The 22,261-nt window shown below is 29.2% G+C and overlaps 1 protein-coding gene across 10 annotated transcripts in view; it reads left to right on the top strand.

Annotated features, from left to right (window-relative positions):
- Window positions 1-22,261, top strand: part of LOC116771692 (potassium/sodium hyperpolarization-activated cyclic nucleotide-gated channel 2) — a 109,720-nt gene that overhangs the window by 61,602 nt on the left and 25,857 nt on the right. For 4 of the 10 annotated variants that reach the window (XM_032663604.2, XM_032663602.2, XM_032663607.2 and 1 more), the window contains exon 3: window positions 20,610-20,886. In XM_032663604.2, the coding sequence (XP_032519495.1) occupies window positions 20,610-20,886 (277 nt within the window). Of the gene's footprint in view, window positions 1-346; window positions 595-5,279; window positions 5,439-16,759; window positions 17,089-18,240; window positions 18,424-20,609; window positions 20,887-22,261 lie in introns of those variants that run through there. The other 6 variants (XM_061528206.1, XM_061528207.1, XM_061528208.1 and 3 more) reach the window with 6 other exon arrangements.

The following is a 22,261-nucleotide window of genomic DNA, read 5'->3' as shown; positions in this document are numbered from 1 at the left end:
CCATTTAAAAATTTTTACACCTTAACAAGGTCGGAAATAGTTTTGTTTTGTACAACGCTCAGTGTCAACATTTCATGGAAAAGCCATATATAATGAGATATCATTAAAAATATGCATATTAAGAAATTTGGTCAAATAATAAATATTACTAAAATCGTCTTTGAAAGGCATGTTGGTTAACCAAACATAAATATAAAAAAAATTCGAAATCTTTTTTTTTTATACAGCCAAAAAAAAAACAAAATAAAAACTTTTTGGACAGGAACAAGCGATCAAGCTGTTAACATTGACCATGAATGCGGGGCGTGAATCTAGAAGCGACAAGGCGCATGGCCCGTTTCCGTCACTTGCTCTGCAGTTTACCGCCGATCAGCACAGCGGGCTGACATGTCCTATACAAACTAAAGTTAAACACTACTGTCAAAAAACTATCGCGTGTGTTGTGAATTGAATTATAATAAAACGTGCAACAAAATGACAGAAAACGGATGCCGGCGTTACGTTCGTAGATGAATTATATCAGGGTGTTACAGCTTTTGTGTTGACCGCTATGTATATACCGGGACTAATTCTGTGCTATATATAAATATTGTGGTATATATATGTTAATATGTGTCTTAATAATATAATTTTTATAAGCAATATTATGTTAATTGTATGACGTTATCGCATGCTATGGTTTGGGTTCAATTTAACAATAAAACTGATACAGTATGATAGTTATTGAATAGTCGATGTTCGATAGCTGCTATTAATTTTTTTTTTTTTTAATCAAATGATGCATTTTTCTCAAGTTACTAACATGCGTCAGTGCTAATTTAAGACGAAGATAAAACACGCATTGTCTTTATATATTCAATTATACCGGATCGCATTTTATAACAAACTACTCTCTTTTCGATCTCGAATTAATATTTCAAAAATTTTACAAAGAAAAAGAATTTGGCTGTAAAATTTAAAGCTATTGATTTAAACAAAATTAATTAAAAAAAAAATATAATGTCATTTGAGAAATGTTTTAATAATTCAAAATGACATTGAAAGCGTCTCCTATACGGCGATACACCAATTGTTATAATCCGTATAATGTAACACGTATTGCTTACATCCACTTGAGACTTGACATAGAGATATTATTTACCATTAACGATCACGTGACGACGATTAATTCATATTTATTAAACATATTAATCATATGACTACGAACGGCTAATTGCATTGTCGTGTCGTGACGCTAAAAAATCTCAGATGCGGAATGATGTGTAGTTCTTTATTTAAAAATTTGTTTCTCAAAGAGAAAATTGTAAGCGCAGTTTTTATTACACATTTGTTGAGGTACTAAAAGCAATGCAGGGAATAAATTGAATAATTTGATTTAAAGCGATCAAACAAACGACCATTCGTATTAAAGGCATCGTTTGAATTTGTTACCCGTTTTTTTTTTATTCCTTAAATAAAACTCAGCAATGAGATTCCAAATTTAAAATCCTAACCAAGGGGAAAATGTTTTTTTTTTTTGTCGTAACTGCACACTGTCTAACTTTAACGTTCAAAGTATAGGTCAAGTTGTAAGTGCGATCTAGAGCTGCCAACTTCCACTCGAAGTTTTACAATTAAAAATGCTATTTCATTTAAATACACCCAAAGATTTATCTCTTCCAACGATATAAGTTCTACAAAATAGTTTTGAATAAACTCAAGACCAAGCGGTATAAATATTGGCTGAATAATATAAAACTGAATATAATTAAATAAATGTGCATCTGAGAATAACGTGAACGGTTACCGATCGCTACAATATGAGGTTACCCCTTTGGAAATTGAAAAACAACCCCCGGCCCGCCTCATTACCGGAATGCGGTCGAAACATTAACGTATTATATTATTGCGGTGAAAAATTAAATTAAAAAACCATGACTGCAATTATATGTGATACATGAAACTTTTGTACGTTTGGAATGCACAGAGGAAAATTAATGATAAAAATTCTTCCGCTTATAAAAGCATTTTCTTAAAATATATCTACAAAAATTCTATAAAGGCTTAGCCTAGAGTGTACGTCAAGGCTTATTGTAACATGTAAATGGATAAATTAAATAAATATATTAAATATTTTTAAAGTCGGTATACAGGTTAAACAAAAATCATAATAATTATACTGAATTAGATATTTTATAAATTCTATTAAATTGCACGAAAAAGTTTTATGTAATAACAGTTTCGACAAGTAAATTGTCAGACGAAAATCCCTTTATTGAGAACACCGACCTAATGTATAAATAATTTCTAAAAAAAAATAATATATGAAACATAAAAAGCATATTTTACATGTTAGCGAGAACGTAACTAACAATTATATTACAATGAAAAATAATTAAAATAAATCGGTAATAAAAGTACTGCAAAATAAAATTTTGATATATTATCAACAAATGTTAATTCCTTTTAAAATAACAGTATTTATAGTCACGATTGTTATATATCGATATATACGGTTTTAGTATAGAGATAATTCATATACTAATTTGACAACACTATTCATTGTGGTGGCTCTATATATAATAATTGTTAATTCCATTTTTTTAAATATATCAACCGATTTTTTTTAAATAGACTGTCGTGATATACGTAAGCTTCAATAAAGGAAGGAGATTGTGTGTGTGTGTATGTGTGTGTGAGATTATGTGCCTATGTAACAGTACACTGACAATTATAACGTCTCAATGAAATTTCGTACATAAATAGACTTTATCATATTTCATAATAGTACAGTTATTTAACAAAATATAGACTAAAAAAAGCTACTGTTTTATCCCGGGCTTTATTTCCATTCGTTTGGGATTATAAGGAAAAAAGACCTTCTTATTACAGCGCTACGTACAAATTTCATTTCGTAATTTTATATAAAAAGTATATTGAGTAAAACAAGACGGATACGACTTTCGCGTTGAAATCAGTGGAATCCATATTGCAAATCACAATTCTGCTTACGGAAAAAAGATTCTAAAAATCCCCAGATATTTAATATATCCGGCATTACCTTCTTCAAATCACTAACAGCGATGCGTAGTTGATTTTTCATTATACGCTTTATATTATTATCTATACCTGCCATATGTTATACAGAAAATTTCAAACCTTTTTGCACGAAGACTTATTAATCACTGGCTGTTTCTGATGATTTCGTCGCCTTGCTAAATTATTAACGCTAAAGTTTCGTATGAGCAAGAAAGATCACGTCACTGAAGGAGTACTCATAAAACCATTGTTTCTTAGAACTTAACTAACATTATAGTTCAAGTAGATATCGTATTATTTGACTTTTTTCATACGGATTAAGAATCTATGAGAAAATATAGGGGAAATGTTTTTGAAATCTATTCAATAGTTTTAACCACATTAACTCCCTTTTCTATTTATTAAATCTTATTATTAATATTAAATCCCCTTTTCTGTATTGGTACGAATCAGCGAACTAATTGTACCTTAGTTTTAAGTAAAGAGGATTAATAATGTGCACGTTAAAATTTGAGAAAGGAATCTCAGTTTATTTGTGGAATTAAATTAGTTGTGTTATAAAGAGATCTGGGTTAGTTATGTGGCAGTCTCAGCTATAGCTTGAGAGATATTGAATTCAACCAAAATCCTCAAATAACTTCCCATTAAATTTACGGAAACCAAAGTTTATAATTAAAATTATATTTTAGACGAAGAATTTTTATATATAAAATTATATGTAGATTAAAAATATGATATAATGCATATAAATTATGTTTTTTGTTTCAAACCACAGGGGTTCGGTACAGGTAACACCGATATTGAAACGTCATTAATTGCGGTTACGGTTTTTTTTATATTTTTGAAATACTGACATATATCAATAGTATTTATACAAAAAATTTGCTTAACTACATTAAACGAGAAGGCGTGACTCAACAATTTAGAAATATAATATTGTATACATAAATTATTTTTTTCATAACAAATATGTCCGAATATTGTTATTATACAATATGATTATCACTAATAACTAAAATAGGAGATTTCACTCTTTTAAATCTGTTTGCGGGTCGTAATAAAATATTTTTTAAAGGTAATGATTTATCGTTATCAATAAATCGGAAATTTGGTAAAAAAAGAAATGTTTTAACAAGTATCTACTGTTTTTTTTTTTAATATAACAAATAACTTAAAATAAAATCCTTATTGGCTTAAGCTAATATTTAACCAAAGATGTTATATTTAGTTTTTAAATGATCAGTTTTACATCCAAAGTCCTTTCAAAAAAAAAATATATCTTATCATTGAAAAGACAAAAAAAGCGGGAAACAGCTGATCTGCCCATTTTTCGTCCATACACAAAGATGTCTACTTAGAACAGAAGAAAAATGAAATAAATATTTATGAACAATCAAAATCTTCGTTCTATTTTATTTCGTGAAAAAAAAAACAATTCGGTCCTTCCAAACATTCTCATTCAGGTTATTAGGCACTTCAAACTGATGCAATAATTTAATATCCCATGTCTCGTTCGCTTTCGATATTCAGTCAAAATCTCTAACTAGCATGAGAAATCGAAACCGCGAGGTCATAATACAGATACTTACCCGTTGTTTACATATCTTTGATGTCTGCGCCAAGATCAACACCTTCAGCAAGTGGCAGATGCCACAACTCATCGCAGATGAATAAGATTTACGAAAATATATTGTGTAATACACAACAAAAAAAAATATGACTGCAGATTGCTTACAGACGATATTAAGGAGCGATAGATCAATGACAAAGACCTTTTCGCTTGAGCGTGACACCAATCAGATTATACACATAGTTTTGGCACAATGTTAAGTAATATAGACTTTGTTCTCTTTAAAATAAATACGATATTAGTATAACTTTATATTGTAAATAATATAAACTTTAGTTTCTCATTTAACATTTCTTACGATCAATAAACTGTTAAACCTCAATGAGATTAAATTTCTTTGGTAGCGTTACCACTGTCATTTATCTGTCACATTATATTTTTAATTTATAATATTTAAAAATTAATAATTAAAAAAAAAAATTGGACTTAGGTCGAAGATAAGCGGCTTTAAAAAAAAATATGAAAAAAAAAATTAAATCATTTCGAATAAAATTAAAACGTCGTATAAATTTCGACTAATGGATACTTAAATACTTAAAGCGCAGGAAAGACCGTTTATAAGTAAAAATATACAAATATAATAAATATTCAACGGAATTATTAACATAGAATTAAATTAATAATACAGCCTCAGTGCTGTGTACGCGTTAAGGCAAGTATGCCGTGTCCATTAACTAGTTGTGCGAACGTTCTAATGAAACTACTATGAAATATATAAATTGTGTCTCAATTAACAATGGATTGTATGGAACCGTTAGGAAAATAAAAAACACTGATGAGTTTGAACTAAGTAAGTTAGATCACGTCTATGAGAATCCTTCCAAACAGTGAAATAATACGAGTATGTTGCATTATACTAAATATACTAATTATAAATTAATTTATCAATAAAACATTTATATAACTTTTAAGTATATAACATTTATAAAACTATATGAGCCTTTTTATCTAGTAAAAAATGATCCTTTTTTTTCAAACAGCTCACATCTAGTTCGTAGATTTTATTTTATTTTATATACGCTCATTACTAACTTCACTAACATCGCCAACTAACCAACAGAAACAAAATTAATATCATATACAAAACATATTTTAAAATAGGACAATACATTAAAACTGTTCGTATAAGAAAAAAAAATAACATCAAAACCAAAAAAAATAATTAAAGGACAAGCTTAGATTTTTTATCATACAGTTTTTTTTTTACACGATTAAAACGTCAAATCAAATTCAATGTTACCAACATTGTCATGTTATAAATAATTTAAAGGAGGTTTTAATCTTCCTTAAACTACACGTATAAATACTTAGGAATGCAAATAAATTAAACCTATTGAAGTAGGTATACATTTTCAGAGCTTCAATTGTTTAAAGTAAGTAATCTCAATTAATGCATGGACATTAATGCATATTAAGTATCACGTTACGTTATACAACGTGATGTTTTAAGACGTAAAAACGTATCCAATACACCCAAAGTAAGCCTCGTAAGGCTGATCGATTGCAAATGTACGAACAAAACAACTTATACATAATTTTCCTTACAAATGATTACATAATATAAGCATTTGAGGAATTTTATAATGTTTCTATAATCATATAAATGTCTATGTTAGAAACATTATTTTCATCACGTCCCGCTATTTTAATTTGATTAGGTATTTAGAATATATATGAAATCGACTTATATGACTCTTTGTATATGACATTAAATTTACATACATATAAACGTTTTGTTACCTACACATATCGGAATTTATCGCATGCGACATATAGGTATCATGCTATATTCTTTTAAGATAACTTTATTTAAACCGAAGCGAACTCAATGTACGAATATGTTATGAGAGGTTGTTAAGATTATCGTGATCCCCTTAAAATAACCCAATAAATATAGTATCTAATATAAATTTCAGTGAATAAAAATGTATTCAGTGCTTGATTTATTTTTAACGTATGTATAATAGCAACGATCGTTCATCATAGCGGAGGAGAAATACGTTGCTTTTAAGTTTTTGTAAACGAATTGAAATTGTTCAAAGCATTGAATTATTATGGCTGTTACATTTATAATTTATATTTCTTCATTTTAATCTATATTTTGTTGGAAACTGTGTCTTGTTTAATGTATTTTTTAATTTTTATCTTCGAAAATATTCTATGTCAATTTTTATCGAGTTTTTTTTTTTTTTATTTGTAACGTAATTACAAAAATGGGATGCTGAAATAAAATACGGGCAGAGGAAGCTACAAAAACTGCGTCAAGTCTTACTTAAAGTCTTGAGTTTTAGCTTTGTTCCTAAACCAAGGTCTTTTTTATTTTAGCTAGCGATGTCAGTGGTTTCTCTTGTGGGGACTTCCTTAAATATTTTCCTCAAAAGATTTATTCATTAATTTAAAATAATACTAAGTAAATCCCCTACACGTTTTATTTATGGCATAGCATTATAAATAACTTAGATCTATATATATATATTTTTACATTCATATCAAACTTTTTGGAATCAAGACTAACGATTCCATTTTTGAAAATTATAAAAAGGTCCTAAATACATGTTAAAAGTATATAAATAAATAATTTTGAATAACGATCTCAAAAAAAATATTTATAAATTTAAAAATCGACATAATATTGCTAACAAAAGTGAATCGGAAATTGTATTTTTACGATTTTCCAATTAAGTCAACTCTGATAACATAAAAGCTGTATGATACACTCGTATTGAAAAACATTGTGTTTGCATAAAAGCACTACAATGTGTATTGTGTTTCGAGTTTTTTCAAACCTTCAAATAGTTTTCCCATAGCATTTTATTTAAAGAAATAAATTTAAATACAATTTGTGTGTCAAGCCCTACTTTTAAAACAGCATGGGGCTTTTATAACAGCACTCTATTTGAAAATAGAACCGAATAACTGAATATACCCCATGGATGCTATATGTTTTTGTTTTTTTTTTTAAGAGCAAATACACATAATTCTTATTAGGGATCGCAATTTCTCCTAAATTTAAGATATGAATAACATAAGCCACGGACTCAAATCAGTTCACAGATTTTTCCCCACGAGAAACTATTTAAAGACATTACTAATCCAAAAATAAAACTCCATTGCGATAGCATTAGACGACATGAGCGTTCCATTTTCAAATTGTTTTTTTTTTATTTTTTACAATGACGTAACGTGTAGCAAATTTTTTGCACACACCCAAACGACTTCCTTTTAAAGCTTAACAAATAATACACCAGACAAGAGTTATTATGTTGCAAATATGTTGACAGTCGTGAAGAATTTGACTGATAGTTTTCGTTCCGTGTGACAGTGTTGACGGGTTTCCTTAACTACAGTTTTTTTGTTTTATCTACAGTCCAATATAGTAAAAACTTATTTGACTATTTGTGTATCCGAACGCTGGCTACTCAATAGGTCATTAGGTATGCTCAGTGGAAATTGCTTCGGATAATTCCGGTATTTAAGGACATTATATTTGTTCAAATAATAAAGTAAAAAAATCTATCAATACTTCATAGCCTACATTAATGATTTTAATAATAATTTAAATGTGGTAAGATTTATTATTGTTCTTCTAAATTGTTATATGTGGGATTATATTTATTTTATACTTTTAAACTGTAACACGAGTAGACATATCGGGAAAACATTTCTATAAGATCTCAAAGTTTCAACTGAGAGTTTCGTGAATAACAATCCAACCCTTTGAAAGTATAATACACAATTTAATTAAAATTAATTAAACGTTATCTTTAACTTTGTTAGCTCACACGTTTTACATTAAATCAATATTGAATTGTTATAAATTACTTCCTTTCAGATACTTCTTCATTAATCTATTTTATAAAAAAAAAAAAAAAAAACTATAGAAACTCTCGCTATCTTAAACAAGAATCGATTAGCAAAAAATCGTTTGCATTTTAGTACAAAGCCCTACATATGAATTTAAATTACAACGAAAAAAAAAGAACTTTTTTTTTATTTTTATAATGGCAAGTTTATTATACGTTTAAGCAAGAATATCGTGTAGTCTGGTCTAATCTAGTCTAGGGTGAGGGAAAGTAGTAGAGTTGACAACTAATAAGTCTCGATCGATACAGACTTATACCAGAAACTGTGATGATAAATGGTAACGATGCACATATGTCATATAATATAAATTGGCCCATGATGAGTTACATTACGTAATGCTGCAATTGAAAATCACAATAACAAACGCTACATATAACGTTTATATCATGTTAAATATCGCGGAAATCACATATGTCCGATCAAAATATTAACTATGTATTTTTATATTAATGGCTTTATTTAATAATACTAGTTTTTGCTCTCGACTTCGTCTGCGACAGTTTCAGGTATTGAATTCAGCAATTTCAGCAATTGAATTGGAACGAAAAATATCCTATGTACATCTCTTGCCGTAAAAACACGTCCCCAATTTTTCAACAAAAACCATACAAACACGAATTTCATTTTTATATATAGATTATATAGGAGGACAATTCTGTTTATAATTTTATATAAATGTCAAGAAAAGGACGCTGAAATAGACGTAAAAGGTTTGTCTTGTTAAACTAAACGACTATTAATTATTATGTATGTTATTGAAGTAATCTCAGTTTGTTGGTAAACAACCGCGACCCTTCACCTTGTCACTAGATAACCGAAGCGACCTTGCAAGTTATAAGGAAATGCAGTAAGTTATCAAGATTAACCGTTGTCAGAATCTACATCCGTCCAAAATGTGTTTTTTTTTTTAATGACTTAAATCCGAAATTCTCAATGACACATTAATTCGTGCTTCCATTCGTTCATGTTATAATTTTTTTTTTAAACATTATCGAAGGAAATATATTTTAAAAGATATCATATTTGACATGAAGTATTTTTAACAAATTTTTAATTTAATCTTTCAATTCTAATACGTTGTACAACTTATAACCACTAAACCACTATAATTTTTTAATGAAATGGAATGAGAGCGGTTTCTTATCAACCTTTATATTTGCTTCGCCCTTGGATATTTAACTATTTGACATAAAGATTCAATCTCACTGCCACTTTCGAGTGTATTAACGAAACCAATTTAAGTGACAAACAATAATTCCGTTTAGGAATCTCATACTAGGCACTGCTTCTCACATGCAGATTTAATTTAATTCCGTTGAAACCTCCACAGATAATAAACGAATTTTAAATTTTAATTTATCACAGATATAACTGTGAGTATAGCGTCTGTCAATGAATGTTTCGACAAGGACATTTAAGACCGGCGACAGGCAGACTGCCAAGTGTAGACATGTACGGCCAAGTTTATGTTTCGATCAACCATGTCCAGCCAGGAACTTCCAAGTTACTCTCGTACCAGATGTCTGATAAGTTGGGTTGTGTATTAATAAATCATTGTACATCTTATACTATTATAATTTATATAAAAGGTTTTGTAAGATTACTTATTTAATAGAAAAGGAAAATAGGCTTAGATCTTGCCTTTTTTCTTATCCTCGAAGGCGAATGTAGATTTTAAGGAATTGATTACTGAACTACCAAATGGAGGAATTAGGTTATAGATCTTATAAGGTCTTTAGCATATTCGGATGCCACAGAATTTATACACATATATTAATTACATAAAAAATATTAAATTACGGACGCAGCTAATCTTCAAATACTTATTTTAAGTTAAAATAAAAATAATATTTTTGTAATAATTACTTAGATGAATGTAAAATAAATTTTACCTTAGATTATGCTTAAATTACTACGAGTCATTAAAATGTGACACACAGTTTATATAAAAATATCACAAGAAATTAATTTTAAATTAATTATAATTAATATTATAACATATTAATTATTCATTACAAGGAACAAAAAATTTTATAAAGTTATAATAAAAAAATAGTATTACTATTTAATTTAAAATTTTTAAATGTCAATTTTACTTTAATATTCCTAAAATTCGTGCATTGCAAGGATTTTTTTAAATGTTAATATAAATGATACACAGTAAATAAAAAGGCAAAGAATAAGTCATACAGCCTAGTCATAAAAATGTTCTTCCTTAAATCTATTCAACGTTAGCAATTAAAAAAAAAAATACAAAAAAAAATTGTAAAGTCGTTTTGCTAGCAGTATTCACAAAAGCACTCTCGTGACTTAAGTGATTCATTTATCACGTTGATATATAATTTTATAGATAAAAAAAATTCCGATTGATATTATTTCCGTAATAATATAGAAGATGAACAATGTTTTCATATAGTCGTAATAAAAAAATCTTCCTTATAAATTACATTACAAAATATTTTAAGACGATAAACCTTTAAATTCATTCACTGAATAAAATTTAAGGCTTAGGCATTATGCCTCTGGTTTGAGGCTATCAGTATATTGTTTTTGTTTGACATTATTCATGTATTGTTTGCTTGCTAATTCAGCAATATAATAACACTCCGTTTAAGGTTTTTCTTGTCATGTTTTGCGAATGGCTGCTTTTCTCTTATTCTTGTCTATGATCCATTCATTCATTCTTATCTGCACAACGAGCTGGTGTCAAGCTCATTTACACGTCATTTTAAATATAATCTTAGAGCTTTGGTAATTCTTTTTTCAAGTCTATATGATGCTGTTAGTATACTTTATCATTTTTATTTTTTTTATTAGGATATCACTGTTTGATAAATTAATGTTTTTTTTTTTTGGATCTGAGAACTAAATAAAAAAATCATAATTAAAATGGAAGAAAATATTTTAAACAGTACCGCTACATACATATAATTCAATTTAATGTTCTAAACACAGGTTAATATGTCTACAAGTAATATAAATATTTTGATTCCTTCAAAGAAATAACCAAAAATTTCAGCAAAGCAAATAAAACAATGACGCGATGAATTTAACTTTGTTTTCATTATCATCATCATCAGCGTATAGGAGCCCACTGCTGAGCAAAGACCTCTACTCACATGGAGAAGGTTGGAGCATTAATCACCACGCTTGCTCAAGACGGGTTGGCGATTACAAACTTATAATTTGAAATTATAAGTCCAGGTTTCCTGACGATGTTTTCCTCCACCGTCCGCCAGTGGTGTCTAAATACTCTTAACCTTGGTCTAATGTGTTCTAACTAACATCTTTTTGCTCTTACTATTATAACACTTTGTTTAAATAAAAAACTTTCCTAGAGTTCCTGATTTATGTAACATTTGGTATAACAGAGTTCAGTTAGCCGTAATTCGTATATTTTTTTCCTGTTTTCCACTTATTTGAAGTTAAACCAAAGGTTTTGAAATTTTGTTTTTATAACTGATGCAAATGTTACAGTTTTATAACATTGACATATTTTTGTTTTGAAATAATACAAACTAAAACTTTCTGAGTAAACTTATATTGTCTGTATTTTTATTAAGTTCATTTTAATACCAACGACTGTAGGAACTACGCAGAGTCATAAACGCACAGAGACACATATATAATAATTAATATTGGTGAAAGCATATTTTAATATAAAATTATTTGTCACGACATTATTCAACTCTATTTCAAATGATACAATTACGTGTTCTTGATGTATAATTTTCTATAATTTATAGCAGCTATAATGACCAACACTATCACTTTAAGAGAAATCTGACGTTACTATTTTTATATACGTGTTATTTTCTAAGGTGAACTACAAAAAAAAAATACTCTCAAAGTCCACTTATACCAAGTATATTAAATTAGACACAACAAAGTTGAAACTTTGTCGAATTTTTATCGATTATTATTTAGTATTTGAGAGATTCTGTGTAACAACTTACGAAATTGAAACTATCGATTTCTCCATATTATTGCTTCAATATACTTCGAAGCAGAAATAGAGCATTCAAAATTATCTCCTTAAATATTTATACATCCTCTGTTCCGATCTCCCAGTCCTTGGGACTTAATATTTAATGAAACAACCGGTAACAAAGGCAAACGAACAATACCTCAGATGTACAGCGAGGTCGAAACTATAACACTAGATTACCCCGACGTCTTTACTGATTCCATATTTGAATTTATAAACTACAACAGATAAAAGAAAAATCTGATCTGAACGTAGAGGTTTTATTAATATTCAATAAAAAATATACAAAAGTTTATAAAACACAAATTTTCATGGCGTATGTTAAAAAAAGATGTTCTTTTTTTTGGGGGGTAATTTAATTAGCATATATTAAAATAACTAGTATTTTTATGTATTTAGTTTTTTTTATTATGTTGGTATGATCCCAGATTATTTATGATAGTAACTTTATTTTAGCGACCGTGTGGACTTCTTCCTGCATAAAATTTGTACGTTCTGGGTTTTTTATGCGTGTATTTGGAAATCGAAAATTCTTACTTTTAGCCGTCTGTAGCAAAAGTTTAACATTGGCTGTATGTAAGAAAATGTGTAAATCAAATTTACGTTTTATATTACTTAAAAAAATAACGTTTTCGATTTAATATTTTAATTGAACTATGGTATATTAAAAGTGTACATTAGTTATAAATAGCTTTCACTGGATTCGTTTCAAGCTATATTAAATATTTTTTTTAAAACCATATAATTAGTGTGTTTTTGTTACTTTCGGTCCTAGAACTTTAATAAGAAACCGTTTGTATTTTTCTAATTTGAGTACTTATATTATTATATTCGGTGTTTATCTTTAAAATAATAGTACAATGACTGGCGAATAGATTTGAAAAATAATTTCTTAAGCCGATACTTAATTCACTACATTTTTGACAGCGATGCAAAAAGATTATACTACATACATTGTATGTTTATTGTCGATATGCATGTGTGTTTGTGTCATTGTAACTCTGAAATGGTTAGATGATTTTAATGTGGTATACTATATTTAATAGCCAGTGTTTTTGGAATGGCTCTTAGCTATGTTTGATTAATATCGGCTTAGCAGTGTTAGCGTATCAGCTCTTTTTAAATATGATGTAAGGCGTTTTTAGCATATGCCTCACCAGTACCAGAATGATCAGTAAGCGACAATCAAAGGCTGTGTTTATTTTTTATTTAATAAAATTTAATTGTTCCTTAATATTAACGATATTTATAGCTATCGTTATAAAGTTAGGTTTACATGCCTTAAAGAAAATGCAACCTCTGAATCCAATATTGAAGTCCTCGTTCAAAATACAAAACCACATATAGAAAAGGGGATATTGGTTTCATTCAATAACATACAGAAGTCTAAGGGGAATATTAAACAACTTTACGATCTCGATGGAGCTCAGAAATATAATATGAGCAATAAAATAGACGTATTTCCGTCAAACATGGATACAGGTGCTAATAAATAATGCAAATTACTTGTCGTTTTACCCCGGTAACCTTATTACAAGTTCTCATCTTGTGAATGAACACGTACAGTTTTAATGTTTAAATTATAAAGTCGACTGATTTTCATTAAAATCCTTTGTTTGTTTCTTTATCTTTATTAACAATTTTTTATTACTGATATTAAATCAACTGTATAAGCTTATCTTAATATGAATTTTATTTTCAATGTATTGACTAAAATATTTAAATCACGACTTATTTTTTTTTCGTAACGTCCAGCTAAATATTCAGTGTCACAGAAATAAAAACAAAAGACGACGTGTGGAACGAATCGGCTCACAATATGAAATAAAAGAGTTTCTAAATACAAACCTTTGAAGTCATTGAATTTGAATTAGTGATGCGAACTACATAAAGTGTGTATTACATTCGAGAAGTTTCTGAACCGTCCAGAAATTTAAAGTTTGGGGCATGTGAGTTATAGATTATAATTTACTTTTAAAGGAACAGCTGCAGCCCCTTAATGTTATAGTAATGAAAATATATCTTAAAAAATATCTATTGTTATTGATAAAGTTTTGGAATTTGTTCATAAACATAAAAAAATCGTTATTTGTAAGAAAATCGAAAACTATGTAAGTTTTTTTGAACCATTATCTCATGCTTAAGGTATCTTGGAACAAATGGCTAAGCAACAAGTGACAACGCATATCTGTAATAACTAATCAATTGACAATACATCAAAATTGTTAAATAAATATTAAGTATACACACAAAATTTATCTGAATAGAAAGCATTGCCTCATTAGAGGATTTATATAATGAAAGTTAATCACGTTTTTGGTTATATCACAACAGTAACAAGTAAATTTTGTCTAAGGTTAAACATTTTTTTATTCTAACGTTTATTGTAATTAAAACACTATTTATTTATATTGAAATAAATAATAAATAAAAGTGTAACGAACTTCTAAAAATAAGAACCTAAAATAAGTCCACTACGAAATCTAAAATTCTATTCAGCTCATATCTCACGATTTCATGTAACAATACAAGTTTTTAAAAGATTTTTTTTACATAGAAACATAAAAATAATGGTTCCTTATAATGTAGGATTGATTTAAACATGTTTTGCGTACCATGACTCAAGGGGTTTGAGAATTGTTATTCATAGAATCGGCATCGATGTTTCTAGGCGTTAAGTACCTACGGAATTACAAAACATTTCGCGAACATTGAAATACTTTGTGTTTGTTTAGGAATTCGCTTCCTGCACGCCTTTATACTTTAATGGACGTCGCCCACGAACTATTGTTTAGACTTTACTAAGAAATTGAACAATTGGAGCAGCCATATTGATTATAAATTAATTAATATTGTCCTAGTAGGACTTCTGAGCCATCTGTGGTGTTGCTAATTTTACGATTATTGAGAATTTTATGAATATCTATGTAGGTTTTGCCTGAATATGCCGTGAGATATGCAAAAAATCGGCTATCGTGATAGGCAAAATGACAGTATCTCGTTTTAAATCATAAATTCTGCTAATGAAAAATCTGAGCGCTCTTTCTATTTAGGTTAGGAGTTTACTCTCTACTTGTACAAACTCGTTCAACTACACGGATGTGGAACATTTAGATTTTATATACTATGAAATAAACATGTTTTTTTTTTCAGCACTAACAATATATTTTATAATAATAATTAAATTTATTCCTTATACATTTATTTAAGGATATATATTTTTTTGTTTAAAATGTTTTTAGCTTGTAAATAAATGATTAATAATAAAGAATGTACTTAACAAACACAATAAAACTTAATGTTTGCAATGTCTCAATCATATGCGTATTATAACTATCGGTGTTGATTTTTATTGCACATTTTTTACATATTTTTTCTTCCTGTGAACTATAGTAAAGGATACAAGTGAATTACTAATAAAAAACATAAAGTATCACAATATTTCCATCTCAGATTTATGTATAATAAAAAAAATATATCATGTATAAATTATTCTTATAAATAATAGTAGGTTACTTGGAAAATAATTATATAGCATTCGTATTACAAGTTTGCATCCCCGATATTAGTTTCAAAGTATTATTAGGTTTATTGCAATTTCTATTGACAACATAAATTCTTTCTAACAAATTGATAAAGCAACACTTAATCAGTCCTACCCTCAAAAATAAATAATTGTAAATAAAATATTAACAAACGTCAAATGTTGTAAGATGTATGTCAAATATATTTAGTTATTATCCAGATTTTAGAAGCCACTCGGCTGCTATGAAAGCTTATACGTACATATACACTTGAACTAGATTTACATGATGTTATAAAATCTAAATTACATCGTATCGGAATGTATCAGAAATTCAATTTAACTCACACAGTTGACCTTAATATTGTGACGTACGCAACCTCACTCTTTTTTTTTAATTTTATCAAGCAAAGATGCACAAATTTATGATTGAACATATTTTTGACACATGTCAAATTTATATTTAACCTTTACTACCATTTATCTGAACATTAAACAATAAAAAGTATAGATTCATTATGCAAATTCAGAATGCGTTTATAAATTTATACTTAAAATATAATTATTTTTAGGCATCCATAAAATATATGAGAAAACTCAGACGAATTACTTACTTTAAAGTAATATGAAAATGCATAACGAAAATTGAATTACTGCTCAAATATGCAGGAACAGTACAGCCAATTGATTTCTGTTTCGATAATTATTGCATGCAATTGGTGTTGTGAGAGGAAAAAAACATCAGTGCATGGCGAATAGCAGGCCCAGACAGCCGTATGGCGGTAATAAAACAAATCACATGGTGTTAAGTACAGTAAATATTTTCGGGGCGGCGTAGCGTGTCTTGCTCGCGTCGGACTCGGTCAATTGTACCGCAGTATGTGGAACGGGCGGTCGCCTCTAGTACCCCGCCTTGCGCCCGCGCATTGTTAAACCACAACAATGACGTTCACGTCGATAACCAGTTGACATCCGAGTTGTAAATCAACATGTGCTGTTCAGGATTCACTAATTACTTGTTCCATAAACTAAGGAAATACACATGTGGGCTGGCGAGCCGCGAAAGTGAGTAGCTGACTCCGATTAATCATTCACATTGTTCGATTACGAGATTGTTTACTTGTATGTTATAGCGTTGTAACAGTTGTGTATTGTATCACAAATGTGGACCATCTATTTATAAATGGTATCTTCAGTGATGGAAGCAAACGTTTCGAGCTAATTTAGTTCGTTAAAAGCAATATGAATAAGATTTAATTCATATCCTGCGCTGTGTATGTTCTGTCACTGCGCATGTCAAATACAACTTTCTAGAACTGTGACTTGGAAATCTTGCGATACAACTTCATTCAAGCTCAGAATGAAAAGCGTTTCTAGTACATTTATAAAGATAAAAATTACCGATGCTTTGTTATCTAAGCCGGTTATTATCTAACAATCAGAGTATGTATTGTTTGTATAGAGCGGTGTAATAAGGCGACAGTTAAACTAAATGTTAAAGAGATTACGTTGGCGTACTTTATACGGATTTTAAACGGATCGATTGTATTTAACTCAAGCATGATACTATCCAGTTATCTCTATCTATTAATACCTCTTTACCAACGTAACCGAATTATTTGACCTGACCATGTTAACATATGTTTAAACTTTAAATAGTTTAAAAAAAAATTACAATCATAACTCTTATAATATATTTGTTCAAACAGTTTAACATTTAAACATGCTTATATTTATAGAATTCTTTTATTAAATGCAATGCAAATTTCGTTCCGATTTCCAAATAGCCACGGATGTATGAGAGAGATAAAAATTTATGTGATGTCAATTTTTATTTTCAATTAGACAAATAAGTCGGCCATGACACAACGGCCTAGCATTATCCTTTTGTCTCAATTGACCGGTAATTGTAGAAGTCACTTCTATTCTGAGATATAATTTACACTTGTCAAATTGCACCTTAACGGAAGTTGGGGATGATCATACTGAGTAAGCACTAGATAGCTTGTTACTACGCTGGAATGGAGTATGATGGCCTATTCAAAAGCACTAAATAACTAATATTGGCAAGAATATTGAAATTATATAATAATTTTCTAGAAATCACAGTTACGTAATGCATGTGCACTTAATATGCTAAATGAAGCGATAACGTCACACCAGTTAAAGAAAAAAAAACCCATAATATTGTTATTTATGTTTTTCAACTCATTTTAGCCAAACCTTCAGCTGGAAGCTAATATTCGTCATAACTTTAATGTATAAACTAATCCTTGTGTGATTGTGTTGTGATATGGAGATCCATGTGTCTAGGATCTAACAGGCTGTAAATAAAACTAATCACCACGGCTTCTTTAAAAGGAAAATATAAATTAAGAAACCCAACAAAAATGCCGAAAGGTAAGTAGACGGTTTTTGGTTAAGATTGAAGGGGCAATTTTATTAAGTTTATATTCCAAATTGAAAATTTACCCTTTTATGTCAACAATTTGATAATATAACGTTACGTTGATTTTTCTTTAACATGAAATGGACAAGGTAAAATTACTGAAATTATGAAAATATATATACATTATATACCGTTGGAATGTTTTTTCCTCTTGCCATTAAAAAGTTTAACAGAAATACTTTGAGGAAACCGATACTAATTGCAGAATTTTTACGCTCAAAGATTTCATCGACGCATTATTGGCAATAAGGAAACGATAAGAATTGCAGTACACTCTGTACCTTTTAAAGCAAACATCCCACAGATTATATTTCTATTTTAAAAACGTCGTGTCAAAATATACTATCTATCACACTCATTCCATATCTTTTTGAACCAAAATAAAATAAGTAAGAAAATTTTACAAGGCCTTGAAAATACGTTACATTATATTTGATATTAAAAAAATCTAAAAACCTTTACTATGTTTCAAAGTTACTGAAATGTTAAGAATTTTTAAATCTGAATCCGTTATCAAACAAATGTTTTGGGGATGTCGGATTAAATAAATATACAAATCAGTTTGGCCCGAACTTAAAAATGAACGTAAATGAACACGCAATATTTAAAAATAGAATAGATGTTTTATTTATTCTCACACCGAATAACGGACGGATTGTTTAAATTTGATCAACTTACAGAAATTTATACGTAGCCAACGAAAATATTGTTGGTACTCGGATACATGGATTGTCATTTGATTGGCGTTCTCTAGTTACAGTTGACACCACTTGAATCAATGAAGTGACATTGGCTCATTGTTTAATCGCTTGTTTTATCAGCTGTAAGAGTAGCTCCAGACTATTGTTTACGGTTACTTATAATTAAGCCACGACTACCATTAATACGAAGGATATATTTCACAAATTAATTAATATTTTGAATTTGCTACATTAAAAACAAATCATACCGTTCAAATTACGTATAAAATACGAACAGGTATGTTTTAATTGATGCCTTATATTAATTACCGGACGACGTAATTTAATATGAAACTAAACATAACTCATAGAAAACATTATCATGAATCAGAAGAAAGAGACAAAAGTATAGTAAAATAATCTCGGAACAAATTACGAACAATGTAAATGGTTTAACAAAACTGTCTGCATTGAGACATCAACAGGAAATGTTCAATATTAAACATTGTGCAGGCGCATTGGAAAGAACAATAACCATTTGCCTTGATTGCCGAGCCTCAGGCAGTGGCCATTGTATGCCCACTGGCCACGTTTATTGATTTCGGTTACAACTTCTGATGTCGGCATAATGCGGCGGAACCTTTGTATTAGTGTAACATAGATTAAAAATCCGTTTTAATTGATGTGTAATTATTTAATGGACATTTGTATTTAATGTTTTTTGGTACATTATAATTTAATTATTCGTGACTTCTATGTAATTATATAGTCTTACAATTATATAGATTTCCGTTGAATTGATCACGGACAATTTTATATCAAAACTTTTCCGGTTGAAATAAGAAAATAATCCATTTAAAACTGTCCGTTTCAACGCTCAGAATTAAACGTTTAGATGATGAAATTTGTTATAAATAACAAGTTTAATAGATGCGATAAAACTCGTTTCGTATGTAAAAATATAATTGCATGCAAAACAGTTATAAAATTTATAGCTTTAGAAAAATTTACATTGATAGTGTGCTGATTGTTTCAACATTTCTATTCATGCATTCCCAGCAACACAAAAGATTTAGAAAACAATAGTTCTTTATGGCACTTAACTGAGGGTTTAAAGCATGTCTCAGAGAAGCAAACGTAAATAATTATTGAAAGTCGACTTGCTTTTGTATCGTCTTGAACATTTGTTAATATCATAACTTTTTAGGAAGATGAGTTATCTTATTACTAAGTTTATGAACTTGCCAATAAATTTTAATACCATTTGCTAACACTTTTAATATAACTTTAACGACTTTAAAACTAAATTAATCAATTTATGTAATGGGTATGTAAGTGTGAGCTAATAGTGATTCTAAATATGTAAGCTTATCGTTGTCAAAACAATTGTGTGTTCACTGCCGGTAACCTTCGACATATTTATAAGCGGTTACTGTAATAAAAGCAATGTATTTCAGGCGACGCCGATATGTCGCTGAAGCAAGGCAGCGGCACCGGCAAAGTCCACTTCGGTGGTTTGGACGATGTGTCGTTGTACGGCACGCCAGTGGAGCCCGCGCCACCCGCACCCGACGCCAAGCAAGGATTCCTGCGAAACCAACTCCAAGCCCTCTTCCAGCCCACAGACAACAAGCTAGCCATGAAACTCTTCGGATCCAAGAAGGCACTCATGAAGGAGCGCATCAGACAGAAAGCGGCCGGTCACTGGGTTATACATCCGTGTAGTAGTTTTAGGTAAGTTTTTTCTTAGCCAATGAAACAAGATATTTTTTGTAAACAAATGACTCGTGATACGTACACTCGGTTTCCGTTCAAATCCTTTCTAGTAAGTGCATTTGACGTCCCAGCAGACAGTCGCTAGTGAACTTGTCATGAGTGAATTATGTTCTCCAAATAAAATTATATATATTTTTTATTGATTTCATAGAACATTTTATCAAAACAAAGCAATATTTAAATCATTCACAGCATAAAAACCACTAATGCTTTATATTTTCACATTATAATTGATGTTACAAGAGAAATATGTACCAGTTTAAATATAATGCCGTGGTAGCACAGTTGACATACTTTACAATTTACATAACATTAAACGTTACAATTTCCAAGCATTAACGCGAGCAGTAAAAGTTAGAATTGCATCCACGACAACTCTCCCAAGACATACGAGTCCTTAAATAAAAGTTCAGCTTGTTTTTATTAAAACTGAAGTAAGTTAACGAAATACTCTTTTCTTTATAACCATTTTTATGACCACAACGACTCCCGTTTTTGTTCTATTAAGAAATTTTTTTATTTCAAGTCAGCGAACTATAAAAAAAAATGTATGCCAGCAACCAAGCATTAATGAGATTTGTGAAGGTGGAGCTGTAATTAGTGTTCATCAAATATTCCCATTAATGAATACCTAATTTGATATGCCAGTATACTAAACAGAGGTTTGAAATTAATTTTTAACCGGTGCCCGGTTATATTTAGGTTATTTATATATATTTTTAAACATTTTAAACATTCCCCCTTACAAAGAAAGAGAAGTATTTCTCTAGATATTAAAATATGAGTGGAACATTTCAGTATTTTTGTTCAACAAAATTCTCTATATTTTTATGTTAAGTGGGTACCTAATTAATATAACGTTTTAATTAAATTAATTAGTGCAGTTTCAGGGCTTATGCAGCACGGCATTCGCATTTTTATTAAATTTTAAAGCCTAAGCGTACAGACACAAATAAAACTACTTTTATAATAATTATAGGCTCTCTCATCCACGGCGGCAAAAAGACGATTTCTTTAAAATATACAGACGATATAACTTCCTTGTTATTTACGTCATTCGGAAGTAAGTTGAAATTTGTGAAATAAAAAATACTTTTTGTTGCATTATTTCACTCGATCGTGCGATCAATGCCGCGACAGTTTCGCTGATAATAAAAAAAAAAGTAATGCGCTATCCGGTTTGTAAAGTTCAAGACGATGCTATATTTGGTACTTTTAAGTCTGTTTTCGATTGCAAATATTTGTACAATATGATATCATGGTATAAATTTAATCTCTTTAAAATTTCTTTCTACGATATCTAATAAATTAATCATTCAAACTGCATTTTACA

This window comes from Danaus plexippus, assembly GCF_018135715.1.
Source record: "Danaus plexippus chromosome 16 unlocalized genomic scaffold, MEX_DaPlex mxdp_23, whole genome shotgun sequence".
In the NCBI taxonomy this organism is placed as follows: Eukaryota; Metazoa; Arthropoda; class Insecta; order Lepidoptera; family Nymphalidae; genus Danaus; species Danaus plexippus.
The sequence above is the reverse complement of the archived record's forward strand: the minus strand, read 5'-3'. Positions and strand labels throughout refer to the sequence as shown.